The 15,486-nt window shown below is 33.6% G+C and overlaps 2 protein-coding genes across 3 annotated transcripts; one reads left to right on the top strand and one right to left on the bottom strand.

Moving 5' to 3' along the window:
- The first annotated feature begins 2,012 nt into the window (after positions 1–2,012).
- On the top strand, positions 2,013–4,799 carry LOC106768136 (probable serine/threonine-protein kinase PBL3). The gene is made up of 6 exons (XM_014653104.2): positions 2,013–2,270; positions 2,657–2,985; positions 3,083–3,218; positions 3,443–3,579; positions 3,669–3,792; positions 4,216–4,799. Exons 1-6 carry the CDS (start codon positions 2,207–2,209, stop codon positions 4,608–4,610), a joined length of 1,185 nt encoding a protein of 394 aa, XP_014508590.1. The 5' UTR covers positions 2,013–2,206; the 3' UTR covers positions 4,611–4,799.
- Positions 4,800–8,002: 3,203 nt separating this feature from the next.
- Positions 8,003–11,003, bottom strand: LOC106768135 (actin-related protein 6). Of its 2 annotated transcripts, XR_002668488.1 has the most exons (9): positions 10,194–11,003; positions 9,580–9,802; positions 9,431–9,494; positions 9,204–9,288; positions 9,045–9,095; positions 8,846–8,908; positions 8,608–8,771; positions 8,378–8,536; positions 8,003–8,309 (listed from the first exon to the last, which is right to left on the bottom strand). XR_002668488.1 is itself a non-coding variant. In XM_014653103.2 (8 exons), the coding sequence occupies exons 1-7, from the start codon at positions 10,883–10,885 to the stop codon at positions 8,642–8,644; spliced, it is 1,308 nt and encodes a 435-aa protein (XP_014508589.1). In that variant the 5' UTR covers positions 10,886–11,003; the 3' UTR covers positions 8,003–8,536; positions 8,608–8,641. The 2 variants fall into 2 exon arrangements, 1 of the variants encoding a protein (XP_014508589.1); XM_014653103.2 differs by having other exon boundaries at positions 8,003–8,536.
- Positions 11,004–15,486: the final 4,483 nt, after the last annotated feature.

Below are 15,486 nucleotides of genomic sequence, written 5' to 3'. Positions count from 1 at the left end.
CAAATTAACAAATATTAGGATGCAATTGAGACAAAAAAAAAACATGAGGACTCAATTGAGAATTGGATACAAATATGAGGACTAAAACATATATTTAACCAAATAAAAAAGTAAAATGAAGAAGTCAACTACCTCGATCATTGAAAAGGAAGGACACCAACTCTCTATACCATAATAGATAAGTCATTTTAGGATAAAGTTGAAAAAGATAAAATGATAAAATAACCTCAAAATAGGTTTAGCAAGATAACAACTGCATTTAGAATGATGAAAAAATAACTTTACGAACACTTTTTTAATAATTTTTTATAATACATACGTGACAGTTTGTGATTAATCCATTTTTAATATTATTTTAAACATAAATTCAAATAGATCAATAAAAAAATGACACTATCTTATTGTAAAAAAATTATCAAAAAATATTATCAAAATATCACGGTCTTAAAATAAATAAGCCTTTTTTTTTATGATACAGAAAATAGATAATAAAGAAATGACAAAACAACCTCAAAAAACCAAAATTGCGTTATAATAGATAAGCCTTTTCAATATAAAGTTAAAAAATAGAACAATAGACTTTAAGAAATAAAAATAACTGTAAATGATAAAACAAATCGATAAAAGAACAGTTATAACTAAAATAGAAATAAACAGTTGAAAAATTTTCACAATATTTTCTTTATTTATATATAGTAAATAATTAAAATATAAATATAAATTACTAATTAAAATAATATTTTATTTTAACTTAAAATTAATTTTAAATTTTAACTCATATTTAAAAACTTATTTTTATATCAATTTTTTAAAATTTTATTTTACAAATTATATTTTGAGTTTATAAAAAAAACTTTTCTATTACACCAATGGAATCCATTACCAATTTTTTTAAATATTTAATGAAGATTGGGATAAAAATAGTGAAGCATTTAAAAATATTTAATAAAGACAGGGTGCTTAGAATTTTGAAGAGTCTTGCAAGTTACGTTTCAATTATTATTTTTGTTAGGAAATTTCTTACCCTAATTTGGATGTGATGTTATATAGATTAGATTGGATTGGAGAGAAAGGAATTGGTTGTCATACGTGGTCAACTTCTCCTTCCTTAGTTGACTATATTTTATTCTTTTCTTTCACATTTTGCTCAAAACAATTCTCTCCTTAACTCACTTTCTCCTCCTAACTTTTCTTATCTCCCTTTAAGTCAAATATAATCAAATCCTAAAACAAAAATTAATCTATCAATTAACTTTTATATTTTGGTTCAATTCAAACCAAACCATTCATTTTAAGATAAAATAAATCCAAAAACTAAGAAGAAAGCCAATTTTGATTATTTTTTTAATCAATTCCACTTTGAACAATACATGTCATAGAATAAGGATAAAGTGTTCAAGAGAGAACAAGAAAGAAGAATAAGAAAAAACAATAATTACTTGTGTTTATAAATAATATTAATATAAAAAAGTAAATAAGAAACTAATCATTTACACAAAAGGATTGATTAGATGTCTTTGTTGTCTCTAGAAACATATAACAAAAGCAATTAGGAAAATAAAGAACGAGAATAATTTTTTAAAATGAAAATATAATAAAATTTCATAATTAGATTGATAAATTTTATTCTGAATAAAATATATCTAGTGTCTCATTTAGAAAAGTTATTGATAGTATCACCTCACTAAATTTATTGTGTGTTCCCATTTTAATTAAAAATTAAGTTGAGTGATACTTAAGTGAAGTTTTCAAAAAGATATTGAAGTTTTAAATAAACCGGAATTTAATAAAAAAAAAAAAAAGTTTCTTCAACATCTAAACAATATGCAATAAAAAAATACATCTTTGAAATGTTCTCAAAAAACCTTGGAACTTCTAAGATCCCATTCGCATTAAAGAGAGGGGTAATATAGTAAATGCAGAATGTGAAGAGCCCGTAATGAGAAGGCAGTGTGTCCCCACGCGCTTCCCGTGTCTTCTTTAACACGACTTGGCTTCAATCAATCGCAATGTCTTATGTCATTCCTATGCATTTTCTCCTCTCTTTCCGTTCCCTCGTTTTTCTTCTCATTTCTTTTTCTTCTACCATTTTTTCCTTCTAAATTTGATGCAAACCCACATAAGTAAAGGGAAAAAAGATTCACCTTTTTCTATCTTTTAAGCAAACACAAGTTTAGTGTGCGAGTTGAGTTTGTGCCAGGGGATAATGGGTAACTGTCTAGCTTCTTCGGCTAAAGTAGAAGCAGCTCACAGTTCCAGAACCCCTTCTCGTACTTTTTCTTTTTCTGTCACCTATTCTTCATTCTCCTACTTGTAGATTGTCAATTCTTTGCGGCTTTTCTACCTTTTTTTTCTCTACTTTCTGTTTTTGGGTGCTGCAAGCTGGGTTTGTTTGGGTTGGTATTTGCTAGGACTGGGATCACTTCAACTAGGATTGTAGAATGGATGCTTATTGTTATTAAACATTTCCTTCTCGTTGCTGATCAAATAAAAAAAAAAAAAGAAAAAAAACATTTCCTTGTAATACGAAAGGTGTGAACATTATCTTACATGGGTGCAGTTGGATGAATTTTAAGGTTATTAGCAAAAGTTCCTGTTTTTGTTTGTGAAATGGAAGCATAAATGGACTAACTGTTTTCACTTCTGCTTGCATCAGGAGTTTCGAAGACCAGTCCTTCATCTGTTCCTTCCAACTTATCTATTCAGTCATACTGCGAAGCAAGTGATGTCTCAAGTCTCCCCACACCAAGGTCCGAGGGTGAAATCTTGTCTTCCCCAAATCTTAAGGCCTTTGCCTTTAATGAGCTAAAGAATGCCACCAGAAACTTTCGCCCCGACAGTCTTCTTGGGGAAGGAGGATTTGGTTGTGTTTACAAGGGCTGGATTGATGAACACACATTTACAGCTTCAAAACCTGGATCAGGAATGGTAGTTGCTGTTAAGAAACTCAAGCCTGAAGGGTTACAAGGTCATAAGGAGTGGTTGGTAGGTGTTTTTTTTTCCATTTCCAAGCCCTAAGAAAGTTTATCTTATTTTGAATATTATTAATGGTCTAATTACTGGAGTTTTAATCATTTTCCAGACTGAAGTGGACTACCTTGGGCAACTTCACCATCAGAATCTTGTTAAATTGATTGGATACTGCGTGGAGGGAGAGAACCGGCTGTTGGTCTATGAGTTTATGTCCAAAGGGAGCTTAGAGAATCATCTATTTAGAAGTAAGTTATCACAACCATTACACTTTTATTTGATTGGTTATGCAATCAAATAAACTCACAGAAGGATGAAGATATCAACAATGATAGCTGGTTCCTTAATTTAAGAATGATCTTCTCCGCTATTATTATTTAAGCATGCTTTGATAAGCACTGACTTAGAAATGATCGATTAATCCAGTAGAGTATTTTGCATTGTGATTGATGGGGCTCATTATATTTGACAGGGGGACCACAACCTCTATCTTGGTCAGTGAGAATGAAAGTGGCCATTGGTGCTGCCAGAGGACTCTCTTTTCTTCATAATGCCCAGTCTCAAGTCATATACCGTGATTTTAAAGCATCTAATATCCTACTTGACGCTGTAAGATTAATGAGGATACAAGTGATGCAATAATATCTTCAATACTGTTATATCATGAAAAATAATTTCTTATCATTATTGAATTACAGGATTTCAATCCTAAACTCTCTGATTTTGGTTTAGCAAAGGCTGGCCCTACGGGTGATAGAACTCATGTATCTACTCAAGTTATGGGAACTCAAGGATATGCAGCACCTGAATATGTTGCAACAGGTAATTCCTTATTCGTTAGCTTTGTGTAAACTGTCGGTACCTTGCATTGCTTATAGCAATTGTTTAATGACCTATATAATCATTCGTATCCATTTGAACATGTTGTTATTCATTTCAATTGTATGAGAATCTGCATTTTGAACTGATCAACAGTTCAGTTTCTTCTGCATAGTAAACTATAAATATATGATATAGGTCAAATGGACACGGATGATTATATAGGTCATTAAACAATTGCTATATTGGGTTAATTATTATTCTCCTTCTGAATTCTAATCCATATGTTCTAGTCAAAACAGGCAAACTTTTAGATCCATTGTTTGCTATAATGCACTGCTCCTTAGGATAGAACTCGGAAACTAACTCCTTTCACATGTCTCATTTTCTGCAAATCATCAAACTAAAGCTCCAATATTTTAACAGGTCGGCTGACGGCTAAAAGTGATGTATACAGCTTTGGTGTTGTGTTGCTTGAGTTATTGTCTGGTAGACGTGCAGTTGACAGAACAAAAGCTGGTGTGGAACAGAATCTAGTAGAGTGGACAAAACCATATTTGGGTGACAAAAGAAAACTCTTTCGGATTATGGACACCAAGTTGGGAGGCCAATACCCACAAAAAGGAGCTTACATGGCTGCCACTCTTGCGCTACAATGCCTAAATCGCGAAGCCAAGGCAAGACCTCCAATGACAGAGGTTTTAGAAACTCTTGAGCAGATTGCAGCCTCAAAAACTGCAGGGAGAAACAACCAATCGGAACAGAAGAGAGTCCATATTCCTGCAAGAAAGTGTAAAGTGCAAATGGGTGGTGCCCTTTGAACCATATTCCTACTTCATTCATTGCCATCTCAGCCATTATCTGCTTGTGTGCATCAAATTTTGAACATCTGTATATACGTTCCTTATTTTTATGAGGTTGTTTTTGAGAGGATATATTGTGCCATGAACTTCAATGAAATTTCATTTAATTATTAGCGCATGATTTCATTTAATCATTGCTCCGATCTAGTTAGTGCAGAAGAAGTAAATCTTTGATGATCATATTATTAATTTTCTTTTGTCTTCGTTCATTTGTGTTAATTTTGCAATAAAAACGTATTGATCGAGGTGCTAATTATTTCTTTACTAAACTATGTCTCTTTCCATATCCTAATTTTGACTTATCCAATATCAAACAAAGACTATGGAATAACAACAGTGTAAAAATTGGAAGAATATCATTCTTATAAAATGTTTAAAGGTGAATAAAGCTTAAAGCTTTTAGAGTGATGTAACACGATGAGATTCACATGAACTAAGACATGATTCTACCATTTCTGCATTAGAGACTACTTCGTCTTACACATGTTAACATAAGTAGAAAAATATCAGAGATCTTCATAAATGGTTTCTACCCAACCACAACTAACACCTCGTTCAATTAAAAATTTGAAAATATCAGATTTGTAGTTTTCATTGGTTATATAATATTGAATTTGTACATCTCTAACAAATAGTTTAGACAAAACCAGCCTGTAAAAAAAGAAGATAAAGTGAACTCAATACAAAGATGTTGAAATAAAGTCAGTTGACATCAAGAAACTGGAATAATAACAAAAGACTATGAGATGAGAGCACATCAAGCAAATCTTTTAAAGATTACATTTTGATGAAAGGAACGAATTATGTACGAGGATACAAAGGTGTAAGAACTGAAACAGAAGTAAACTGAGATTAAAAGATGTGATGTAACAAAAAAAAAAAAAGAGAAAGCAAAATAAATATAGAATAACAAGGTTAAAAGAAGTGCAAGAAAAGAGGGTGTAAAAACATCAGTAATGATTTGTTTTCAAATGCGAAAATTGTTGGAAGTTTTACACAGTTGTTTTGAAGCATCAAGAGTCACCGGGAGCTCCCCCAAACACTTCAGTGAGAACTAGTCAAAGTGAAGCTAAACAGAGTCCTCAATGAAGCGTTGAGGGGAACTCTAGGGGACACATGACAGGATAAGCCTTTTCAAGTGCTTCTTCAATGCTTCTATGGCTTCTTGGTTTGCAACATTGTGAACCTGTTATATTTATAGTGATGTTATTGTTGTAGAACCAAGCCAACGTCAACTCTGTCTGAAACTGAACCTGGACTTACCTACAGTCTACATGAAACAAAACTTTGATCAACACAGAATCTATTCAGAGAAGTATCACAGTTTTCCTTTTTCTCGATGTCTATTTGATACATATGCAAGTTGCATGCAAATACTGTGGTCACAAGGGTGAAAATATATACCATGTAATATACTCTCACACATTCATAAAATTAAAGATGCTTTTAGCTTTTATAATGTGCATAACTTTTGAAGTTATTCTTTTTTAAATTATTTTGGAATAGTTTCCAATATTTATAATTTTAGTGTTTATTTCTACCGTTGCTTAATTTTAATTGTTAAGATGACTAAAAGGTGTGTAAATTAAAAATGGTGTGAAGTGAGTGTCATCTCAACTCAACGCAAGTTGAAGAAACTGTTAACTTCTGCTGAAAGTTGAAGTGTCGATGCTCGAGAGTCAAGATGGTAGCAATATTTGCATAAAGTGATTAAGGTAAATTTGGATGAAGAGAGGAAGCCACGTCTAAGAGGAAATGGGCTAGCTTTAACTGATGAATTTAATTCCAGCATGAAACAAAAGGGGTATGATTCGCTCGGAAAAGTTTGTAGGAGATGGGTAAGAAAAGCTCAAGACTAGTCATTTTCAATGTCCTTCATGATGTTCTTTCTCCCAATTCTGACCAGATTCAAGCTGGTAAACTTGTATGTTTTTATGGGCTTCTCAAGGTTTTTCAATGCTCCAAATTCTTCATGCATAACATTAGTATGGAGAGTTTTTTATAAATATTGTGCCATGTTGCTCATTCCATTCCATCACAATTGAAACAGAGTATGAAATGGCAACAAAGATATATCACAGAAATAGGTCAGCTGCCCTTATCTGAAGAGGAATTCAAGATATACAAACATACTATTGAAATGTTTGGGAATAAGATATAGTTATTGTTCTTTAAGTTTATAAATAATTCATTCGGTTAAGAATTCAAGGTGAGTGTCTCACATATAAAAATAAATAAGACGAACAGTATATAAATAGAAGAATCATAATCTTAAAGTTACATGTTCATAACTCATTTAGGAATTCAAGATTCAAGTTGAGCCTGTCCCAATCATGCACGTGTTTCGCTGTTCTTCAAATTTATCAAGAAAATGCTCAACCCATCGATATTATTTAGCCAAAGAGCAAATTATTGTGATATAGGAGGTCCGCTTTTGTGATTTCTATCACTCCATCTCGGAGTTCTAGTTCAAATAAATTAACCACTAAATTATTAATTTAATTTCATAAATAATTTATGCAAATTAGCAGTTAAAAGCCATCACAAAATTCGAATGAATTTTGAGCTCTTTCAAATAAATGTCAAAAACGTCTTCCTAAATGATTAGAAAGATGAGAAAATTGATGTCCTATAACCTCTTGATTTTAGTGATCATATATCACGTCTATAACCTTAAGAAAGGAAACTTCAGATGAAGCAGGAGATTGGGCATGGCACATTCTGAAACTGGGTTTTGCTTACAAAATTGAAAGTGGTGTGGGTTGGTGGTTTCAGTTTCGTAGTAAGGATCATTATGCAGTAAATTTGCTATAAATGATAATAGTTGCTTGATTTATCGGCTCTTAATCACAGATTACTAGTTATTTATTGATGCTGGGCAGGGAATCAAAGTGAAGTAGACATGGGCACTGTGGTGGGTAAGTTTTTGGTAGCCTGAGATGGTTTAAAGTGTTCTTTCTTTTCTATTGCTTTTGAGCTTTCTGTGGTGGCTTCCTGTTGTGCAATGGGATGTAAAGTAACTGTGTGCATGGGAACCAGGTTTGTAGCTTTCGACGTGATGAGTCTGAATTAGTATGTAAATAAAGATAACATTGCCGTGGGGTGAGTATTCAGAGATGCAAGAAATGATGCAGCAGTGTTAAGATATAAAGTTAACCTTTGCACTAGCAGCTACTAATGATGTGCATGGGAGAACGTATATGGTTTCTGCTACCCCAAACATTCGAAGAGTTTTACCAACACAGTATTTACCCGTCCCTGAATTTCTTGATCCACACCTCATGAAGTGCTATCCCATAAAACTATCAAACTATAATAGCTTAAAGCAAGGGGAATTTGAGACCAACTGATTCAAAATGCAATTTGATGATTGCATTCATTTAAACAAGATCGCATTGGCAAGAAAAAAAAGAAGAGATAATTCTACTTACAATAAAATACATTCACAGAATTACACACTTAAGGTGAAAAAGAAATACATAAGGCTAGCTTCAGAATCCAGACAATGGATATTATACTAAAATCTAAATCCTTCGGATATCAATAGATCGCATCTCGTAAGCATACAGCTCTGTTGCAGAGAAAAAATGAAGTCGCCATTCAATATGGAATTCAATCCCATATTACCAGAATGCCTGCATCATGTTCACCTGATACCTGTAGACAACATATATGGTTTCTCAAACAAAATCTTTGCACAGAGGATGGTCATCCAAAATTCACACCTTGGTCCCAAGTAAGAATCCTGGAAAGGCGGGAGCAGAGCCATGGCTGAACCATTCAAAATAAAGAACAGTAGGTTCAAACAATATTCTCCATTTGCACCCTTCTTGCACTGGCAGTCAACTGCCTTCTCTCCCACGTGCCATTAGCTTGGAAGGGAACTGTAGGAAATGGTAAGAGAATAAAAAAAAAAGACAAATACGCTTACATATTACAGATTAGGCATACATACAATATTGGGGTAGCCATGTTGATATCACGTATAGTTAATGAAAGAATCTTTTGCGACATCTAGCAGAACCAAGTTCCTCATACTCAGACTTCGTCACACACATTGCTTCAAAATCTGGACTTGATGCCAACAGTGACCCTCCACGCCAAACTCCTAGTATGGGACTGTAGAAGAACCATAAATACTTTTGTAGAAAATATCAAATTAGATGCAAAAAATATTCAGGGAAGATGCTTACTCTTCTTGAGTTGTTATCTCCACATTATAGTCATCAGGAACTAGAGGTCGAAGTTCCCTCTCTCTGAAGCATGTAGAATCAATTAATCAAACATTTACACCATGATGATATATACGGGGCAAAAAAGATACATCACCAACGACCAAAATCATTATGACATAATGGTACGAAGTGCAGTGATCCCAACAAAAAAACTTACAATCTCTCAGCAAACTGAGGAAATAAGGTGCTTCCACCAGTTAATATGATGCTGCAAAACACAACGCAAACACAGGATAGAAAAATGAGTGTGACAAATTAAGAAACATGCATATATCCCCACACAGGACCATCAAATCAAATGCTCTGAACTGCCTACCTTTCGTAGAGTACAGGATGGAGATGCGGGTGGCACGCATTAACAGCCCGCACAATGCATTCTGCTAGCCCAGCTTGGTTCATTCCTGCAAAACATTTTGCTCAGCAATACGCAGAAAAAGAAAAGCCAACAAATAAAGAGAAACAACCAAATTGGACCAACATCATCATTTATAGTCTCTAGAGAAAGTCGTCAATAAAAAAATTAACAAAAATCTATCCACGGACCCAAATCAGCAGGACGGAAGATCATCTCTGGCACAAGAAACCGCTCATTGGTCAAGTCAAACTCCTATAGATCACACGAAGTAAAAACATAAAGTTAAAAACACTGACACAAAAAACAATGGCACACTGCAAGAAACAATGTTTAATACATTTTTTGACAAATCAACTCTTTTTCTGTCCTCTGGCTGCTCGGCAATTTCCGAGGAATTCATAACCCCGTCTGCTTCCACTGGCAGCGAAGAAGGAAGGCTGCTCTCCCTCAATGCAAGATACCGCCGTGCCTGGTCTGGGTACTTAACAAACCCCTTTGTGTGTGTGACACCATCCGGAAGCACGTAGGTGCACCTGAACAGATTCTCTTTCCCACTCTTCCTATAAAATCACACGTGAAATATTTTTCAGGCCATAGTATTGTTCTAATGCAGTAACATACAATAGCATACAAAAAAGATCTATACCTAAGAGTTACTGTGTGTTTGATTTCACATTGAATAATCTCGAATTTGTACAAACTTTCAATGGTTAACTTCTCTAAAAAAAAATGATTTTCAACTCATGCATAAGCTGTTGGAAACTTATTTCATCTTTCCTTCTTATTTTCTTCAGATGAGGTAGGTTACTTAGATCATACAACGGTAGACACACTGATGCAGCAACTCTAGCTCATCCCTCAAGTTTACAAACTCAAACTCAGTTTTAAATGAGTAAATGGTAAAAGGTAAGAATTTGGTTGTTAAAAGTGAGCAGTGAGCATTGTGAAAACCTGGCGATGGAGAGATCGCGATCGACGTCGAGGGAGACGAAGCAGAGCTTCTCCTTGACGTCGTCGATGATGAAGGTCTCTTCCATGACGTTGACGGAGCGGAAGGAGACGAGTTCCTTGAGGTAGTTGGTGAGGGCCTTGCCGCCCAAGTCAATCCTCCTCACGGCATAATTGAGTGGGAAGTTGTGGAAGACGGGGGAAGCGTGGGTGAAGGAGAACCCTGCATCCACGACGAGACTGCACTGGGCCCGGGAGAGAAGCCCACTGGGCCGGCGGGTGGCCTCGCGGAGGTGGACTAGGGCGGGAGGATGGGCCACGTAGAGGGCCCGGAAGTTGAACTCCTCGAAGACAAGCTCGTCGACGGAGCGTTGGATGGAGGGGAGCGTGAAGAGGGGTTCCGTGAGGAGGAGCGAGGACTGCGAGGGCGTTATACGGAGGACGGAGTTGAAAAGGTGCGACCAGATTTCGCGCTGTAGCTCCGGGTTTATCAGGTATCCTCTGTCCATGGGGCGGCGCACAGCGGCGGACGTCAGGTCCTCGTCGCCGGAGGTCAGGTGGAGCCATTTCTTAGAGGCCGGGGGACGGTAGAGACAGTTCGGGACCACAGCGGAGGGGTCGCGTTCGCCGCCCAGGCCCGCCTTGATTAACCCACCGCCGTTGTCTAGAACGACGACGTTGGTGGATGTGGACATCAGTAATGGCGGAAGTATTTATTCTTGTTTTCTTGAAAGGGCGTTTTTGAAATGGGTTCATTCAGCCGTCACCCTTCCCTCCTGGGTTTTCAATTCAATTCTTCGGGGCTTTTCTTCTATTTTTTTTTATTAAATTAAATACACTTTTCACCTTTTATTTCTTTTACTTCTTTTTTTTATTTTTTAAGTAGTGTTTGAATTTCTCACCTAAGGATTGTAGCCTTAATTGGAATAAGAGATTTAAATAGATGAATAAAAGAATTTGAATGGAAAATTTGTGAGAATTTATAAATGATATGATAAATGTGATAAATTAAAAATTATTTTAATTAATAAAAATATATGATTACTTTTTTATTTTTGTCTAAAAATTTGATATAAATTTAAATTTTATTAGTGAAAATTATATTAAAAAGAAATTGAAATTGTTAGTGATAAAAAATATATTAAAATTTCCAAAAGTAAAAGTAAAAGAAAAAAAATGTATAAAAGAGATTTATAGGAATAAATTGCAAATACATTTTTTTTAAATAATAATTTATATATTATTATTATTATTTAAATTATTGTTAACAAAAAATACATTAAATTTGACATAATAAATAAAAATTATCCACATGATAAATTGAAATAAGTTTTGAAAATAAAGTCTATTTATTAATACTAACCTAATGAATTAAACTTACGATGGAAAATTATTTAATATAGTGAGCATCAATTTAATATTCCAAATTTTGTAATCTTAGGTAGATGTTGTTGAATCCTTGTCTCAAAATCAATATCAAATTGGAAATATTATTTTGGATATTATTATTTATGTCCATCCTTTATGTAAACCTATCATCTTTAGCTCAGATTCCATATGGTTGTACCGTTTGTTGTTGCATTTGTTGTTGTGTTCCAATGTCAACAACATTTTTTGCAACATTTAGAGCATCTTCATCATCATCATCTGCATCCACATGCTTTAAAAGGTGAAATCGTGCACCTCTTACACATTTCTGCCTCTCGTAATTGATTATAATAAGTTGTAATCGATTACTTAATGTTGAAATCGTTTAAGGGATGCACAACTTCACTAGTAATCGATTATAATATTATTGTAATCGATCACCAAAGGGCGTAATTTACATACCACTTTAATCGATTACAGTAATGCTGTAATCGATTACCGGAGACAAAAAAGGGTAAAATAGAGTTAATGTAGTGTTTGACAATGTCATTTATGATTTATGATTTATACCCTACTACATTATAAAGTATCTAAGCGTATAATTAAGTAATAATTGTGTATGATTTAAGTTTTTAGTAGACAAATAGAATAAAATAACTCGAATAGAAGTGAACAAATTCATCAACTAACTTAGAATGTACTTTATTAATTTATAAAAGTCATTACAAAAACATAGTCATAAAATAAAAAGATGATACAATAAAATTTAAGAGGGCCTTGGTGGCCTAAAGTGACAACATAGATAATCCATGTCTTCTTCAAGGTGTCCAACTTGAGCATCATTGTTGTCAAATCTATTGCCAAACAAATGCCCGAAGATCATGAATCTCATTCATAATTTTTGTTAGCAAAACAAAAGAAGTATCTTGCATGGGGGGTGATCATCATGAATTTGTTAAGCATCGTCTCGTTTGCAAATCCAATGTTCATTTGTGTTTTTTGTAAAACCAAATTTCAGCACCAATTTTGAAAGACCTCTTAATTGGTACATAAGGCTTATCATCCAGAAAGTGCCCCATAAAATATAGTAATTAAGGCCTTTTTCCCTTAAGGCCTTTTTCATTCTATGTTTGATGTAATGAGCCCATTTAATCTCCCTTGAAGTAAAAAGTGTCCATATCAAAATTACATATTCTTTTGTTGCTCGTGCAAGGTTAGTTGTACGAGAAACCAAAATGCGACATATAATATAATGGATTATTCAACTGTCAACCTTTATCAACCCAACAAGTATTCTACTCATAATATTTGCATCCAGGTTATAAATCATTACCCTAACATCTTTACTAGAGTAATCATCTCTCCGCTCATCAAACATATTTCCTTTAAAAGACAGTCACAAAGAAGGTATGTTTGTAAGACAATAAAATAGTGGTGGAGTTATTATCATTCTGACCTTTTTGACCTCGGTATGAATTACTCTATCATCATAAATGCGCATATTGTTGTAGAAGACTCAAACTAATTTTGGAAAATAATTTTTTTTATGAGTGATACAATCAACTAGACCAATATTTGTTAAAAGATTGTAGCACTCAAAATTTTGATCCTAAAAAAAGTTTGCATCAATGTATTTGGGTTCAATAATGTCACACTTAAAAAATTTGGAATAATACCTTTCATATTAGGCATTTGTGAAAAATAGGAGATTAATGCGTATGGTTGGGAGAGATGGATTTGGTGATGGTGGGCTCTCAATGGGTTACAACAATGACGTCCCGTAGTATAAGAAGAACCCCATGACGTCCCGTAGTATAAGAAGAACCCCTTTGCCCTTTTCTTTTTGAGGATTCTGCCATTGATGATTTCATAGGTTTTAATTGGTGAAAATGGTAGGGATATGATAAGAATATGTGTTTTTACTCTTTAGAAGTGAATGAAAGGTGAAAAGAGGAAGAAAGCAAGGACTTTTTTCCACAAAAATGGGAGGAGCAACATAGTTGAGGGAGGAGAAATAAGGGTTATGTGAGAGGAGAGAGAAAATGGAGTTTTTATAGTGGAAGACGGGTTGTAATCGATTACACTGACTGTGTTATCGATTATACAATCAGTGTAATCGATTACTAGTGCCATTTTAAGAGGCCCTCTACTTACATACTTGTGTAATCGATTACGTCATTGATGTAATCGATTACCAGAAACAATTTTGGTCTCCATAACTATTTTGGACTATGTAATCGATTATGAAAAAGAAATATTACTTATGGTATAAGTTGAAGATACTAGACAATATTTAAGAAATACAAATACATTATTTGATAATAATTTTTACCAACCATTTACCATAAGCACCATTATACACTAGTAAAAATCAAAATATCCATATATTTCTTATATTCCTTTGCTCATCTATTTAGCTCCATAATTTGACATCCTTGTATTTTTCAGCAGTTTTTGGTGGACAAATATCTCTTGTTGTGATGAAAAGTGCGATGTGTTGCCAAGTTACAGACGTAACACTAATCGATCAATAGTTTGTTTTTTTTTTCATCAATTGATTATTTGTGCAATATCAATGTCACATTTAATTTGAAATGTATCATGCAAAAGGTGGTTGTTATGTACCTTTATTGGACGATAATAGTCAATATGGGTGATTATTTTGCGGTTACCATAGTGGATAATTTTGCTAATTTTTTCTACTAATTACAATTGTTTTTTATGGAGATGTTTACCAGACTGTTTGATATGAATTTTAGTTTGTAACCACATTGATTTTCTATTATGCTTACACCTTTTATAGGACTGCTAAAATATATTATTGCTGGTGATCTGGGATGAAGGTTATGGTTGTGAAAGTGGAACTTGATGCAATTGTTAGAGTCATAAGATTGAGTATTTCATCGTTCTATCTGGACTAGGTAATATACAATTCTATAATCGTGTTAATCGAAAATTGAAACTTACAATTCAAGATTTGTAACACATCTTCATCTGTTACTATTTGAAGAGCTTCATACGTTATGGTATAATCTACATTGATTGTGGATCTACAGAAGTACAAAGTGTTGATGGATGAGTTTGTTGGTTTGCCAAAAGTCTTGTAAAATTTTTCATATCCTTCAACAACAAATATATTATCCAGAAATAAAACTGTTCCAAGTAATACATATATAATCTAGATATTCCTTATTATAAACTAGATGAATTGATGTGTGTCTTTCCTTTGATCAAAGAATGGGCACCAAAGGATAAAGATTTACCAGTCTTACTGGAAGTCCTTTGCTATTTTGCAATGATGGAGATAGTAGAGACTTAATTGGTTGTGTATCTCCATGTGCCCCTCCTATTATAGAATTTATTTCTATCTGAGCAACAGTATGACTCAACTGATCAAACGACTGAATCTAGATATCCTTGGGGTGATGGAATTTACAAGAAGCACCAAATTTACATATTTCAGTTTTCATGTAGAACTGCTTAATTTACATATTCCAATATTCCAGTTTTCATGTAGAACTGCTTAAATATTAAGACATCACATAAGCCATATAGATAAGTAAAATCTCATGTTAAGGAAATTACTAACCCAGCAAGGGGTTCTGATGGTCTCAATTAAAAATTTAAATATGGACATTTAAACTTTTCTAACAACTATGGATACTGAGAACAAAATCATGCTGGTACAAAAAAAAAAAACAATTACCTTTCTAAAATGGAACAATATTTCAATGAAAATGTTGAAAAAATTTAGCATTACACAAAATATATTTTCAGAATAGGTAAAGATTTTAACGCTTGAAAAATTGACATGTGTAAATAACAAATGTTTATCAAGAAATAAAATGTCTACTAATTTATTAAAATGTTATATATAATTTGTCTACCGTAAAATATAATATTTTTACTATGAATTTAGTATGGTCTC

The sequence above is a fragment of the Vigna radiata genome, chromosome 7 (assembly GCF_000741045.1).
Source record: "Vigna radiata var. radiata cultivar VC1973A chromosome 7, Vradiata_ver6, whole genome shotgun sequence".
Classification (NCBI taxonomy): Eukaryota; Viridiplantae; Streptophyta; class Magnoliopsida; order Fabales; family Fabaceae; genus Vigna; species Vigna radiata.
Note: the sequence above shows the minus strand (reverse complement) of the source record. Positions and strands in the feature narration are given on the sequence as shown.

Bases quoted from the DNA above. Each gene is read 5' to 3' on its own strand.
- LOC106768136 (XM_014653104.2), top strand. From the start codon at position 2,207: ATGGGTAACTGTCTAGCTTCTTCGGCTAAAGTAGAAGCAGCTCACAGT. The intron at 2,986-3,082 runs GTAGGTGTTTTT...ATCATTTTCCAG, and splicing joins AAGGTCATAAGGAGTGGTTG to ACTGAAGTGGACTACCTTGG. The intron at 3,793-4,215 runs GTAATTCCTTAT...ATATTTTAACAG, and splicing joins ACCTGAATATGTTGCAACAG to GTCGGCTGACGGCTAAAAGT.
- LOC106768135 (XM_014653103.2), bottom strand. From the start codon at position 10,885: ATGTCCACATCCACCAACGTCGTCGTTCTAGACAACGGCGGTGGGTTA. The intron at 9,495-9,579 runs GTATTAAACATT...TGTGATCTATAG, and splicing joins GAGTTGATTTGTCAAAAAAT to GAGTTTGACTTGACCAATGA. The intron at 9,096-9,203 runs GTAGGCAGTTCA...TGTGTTTTGCAG, and splicing joins CATCCTGTACTCTACGAAAG to CATCATATTAACTGGTGGAA.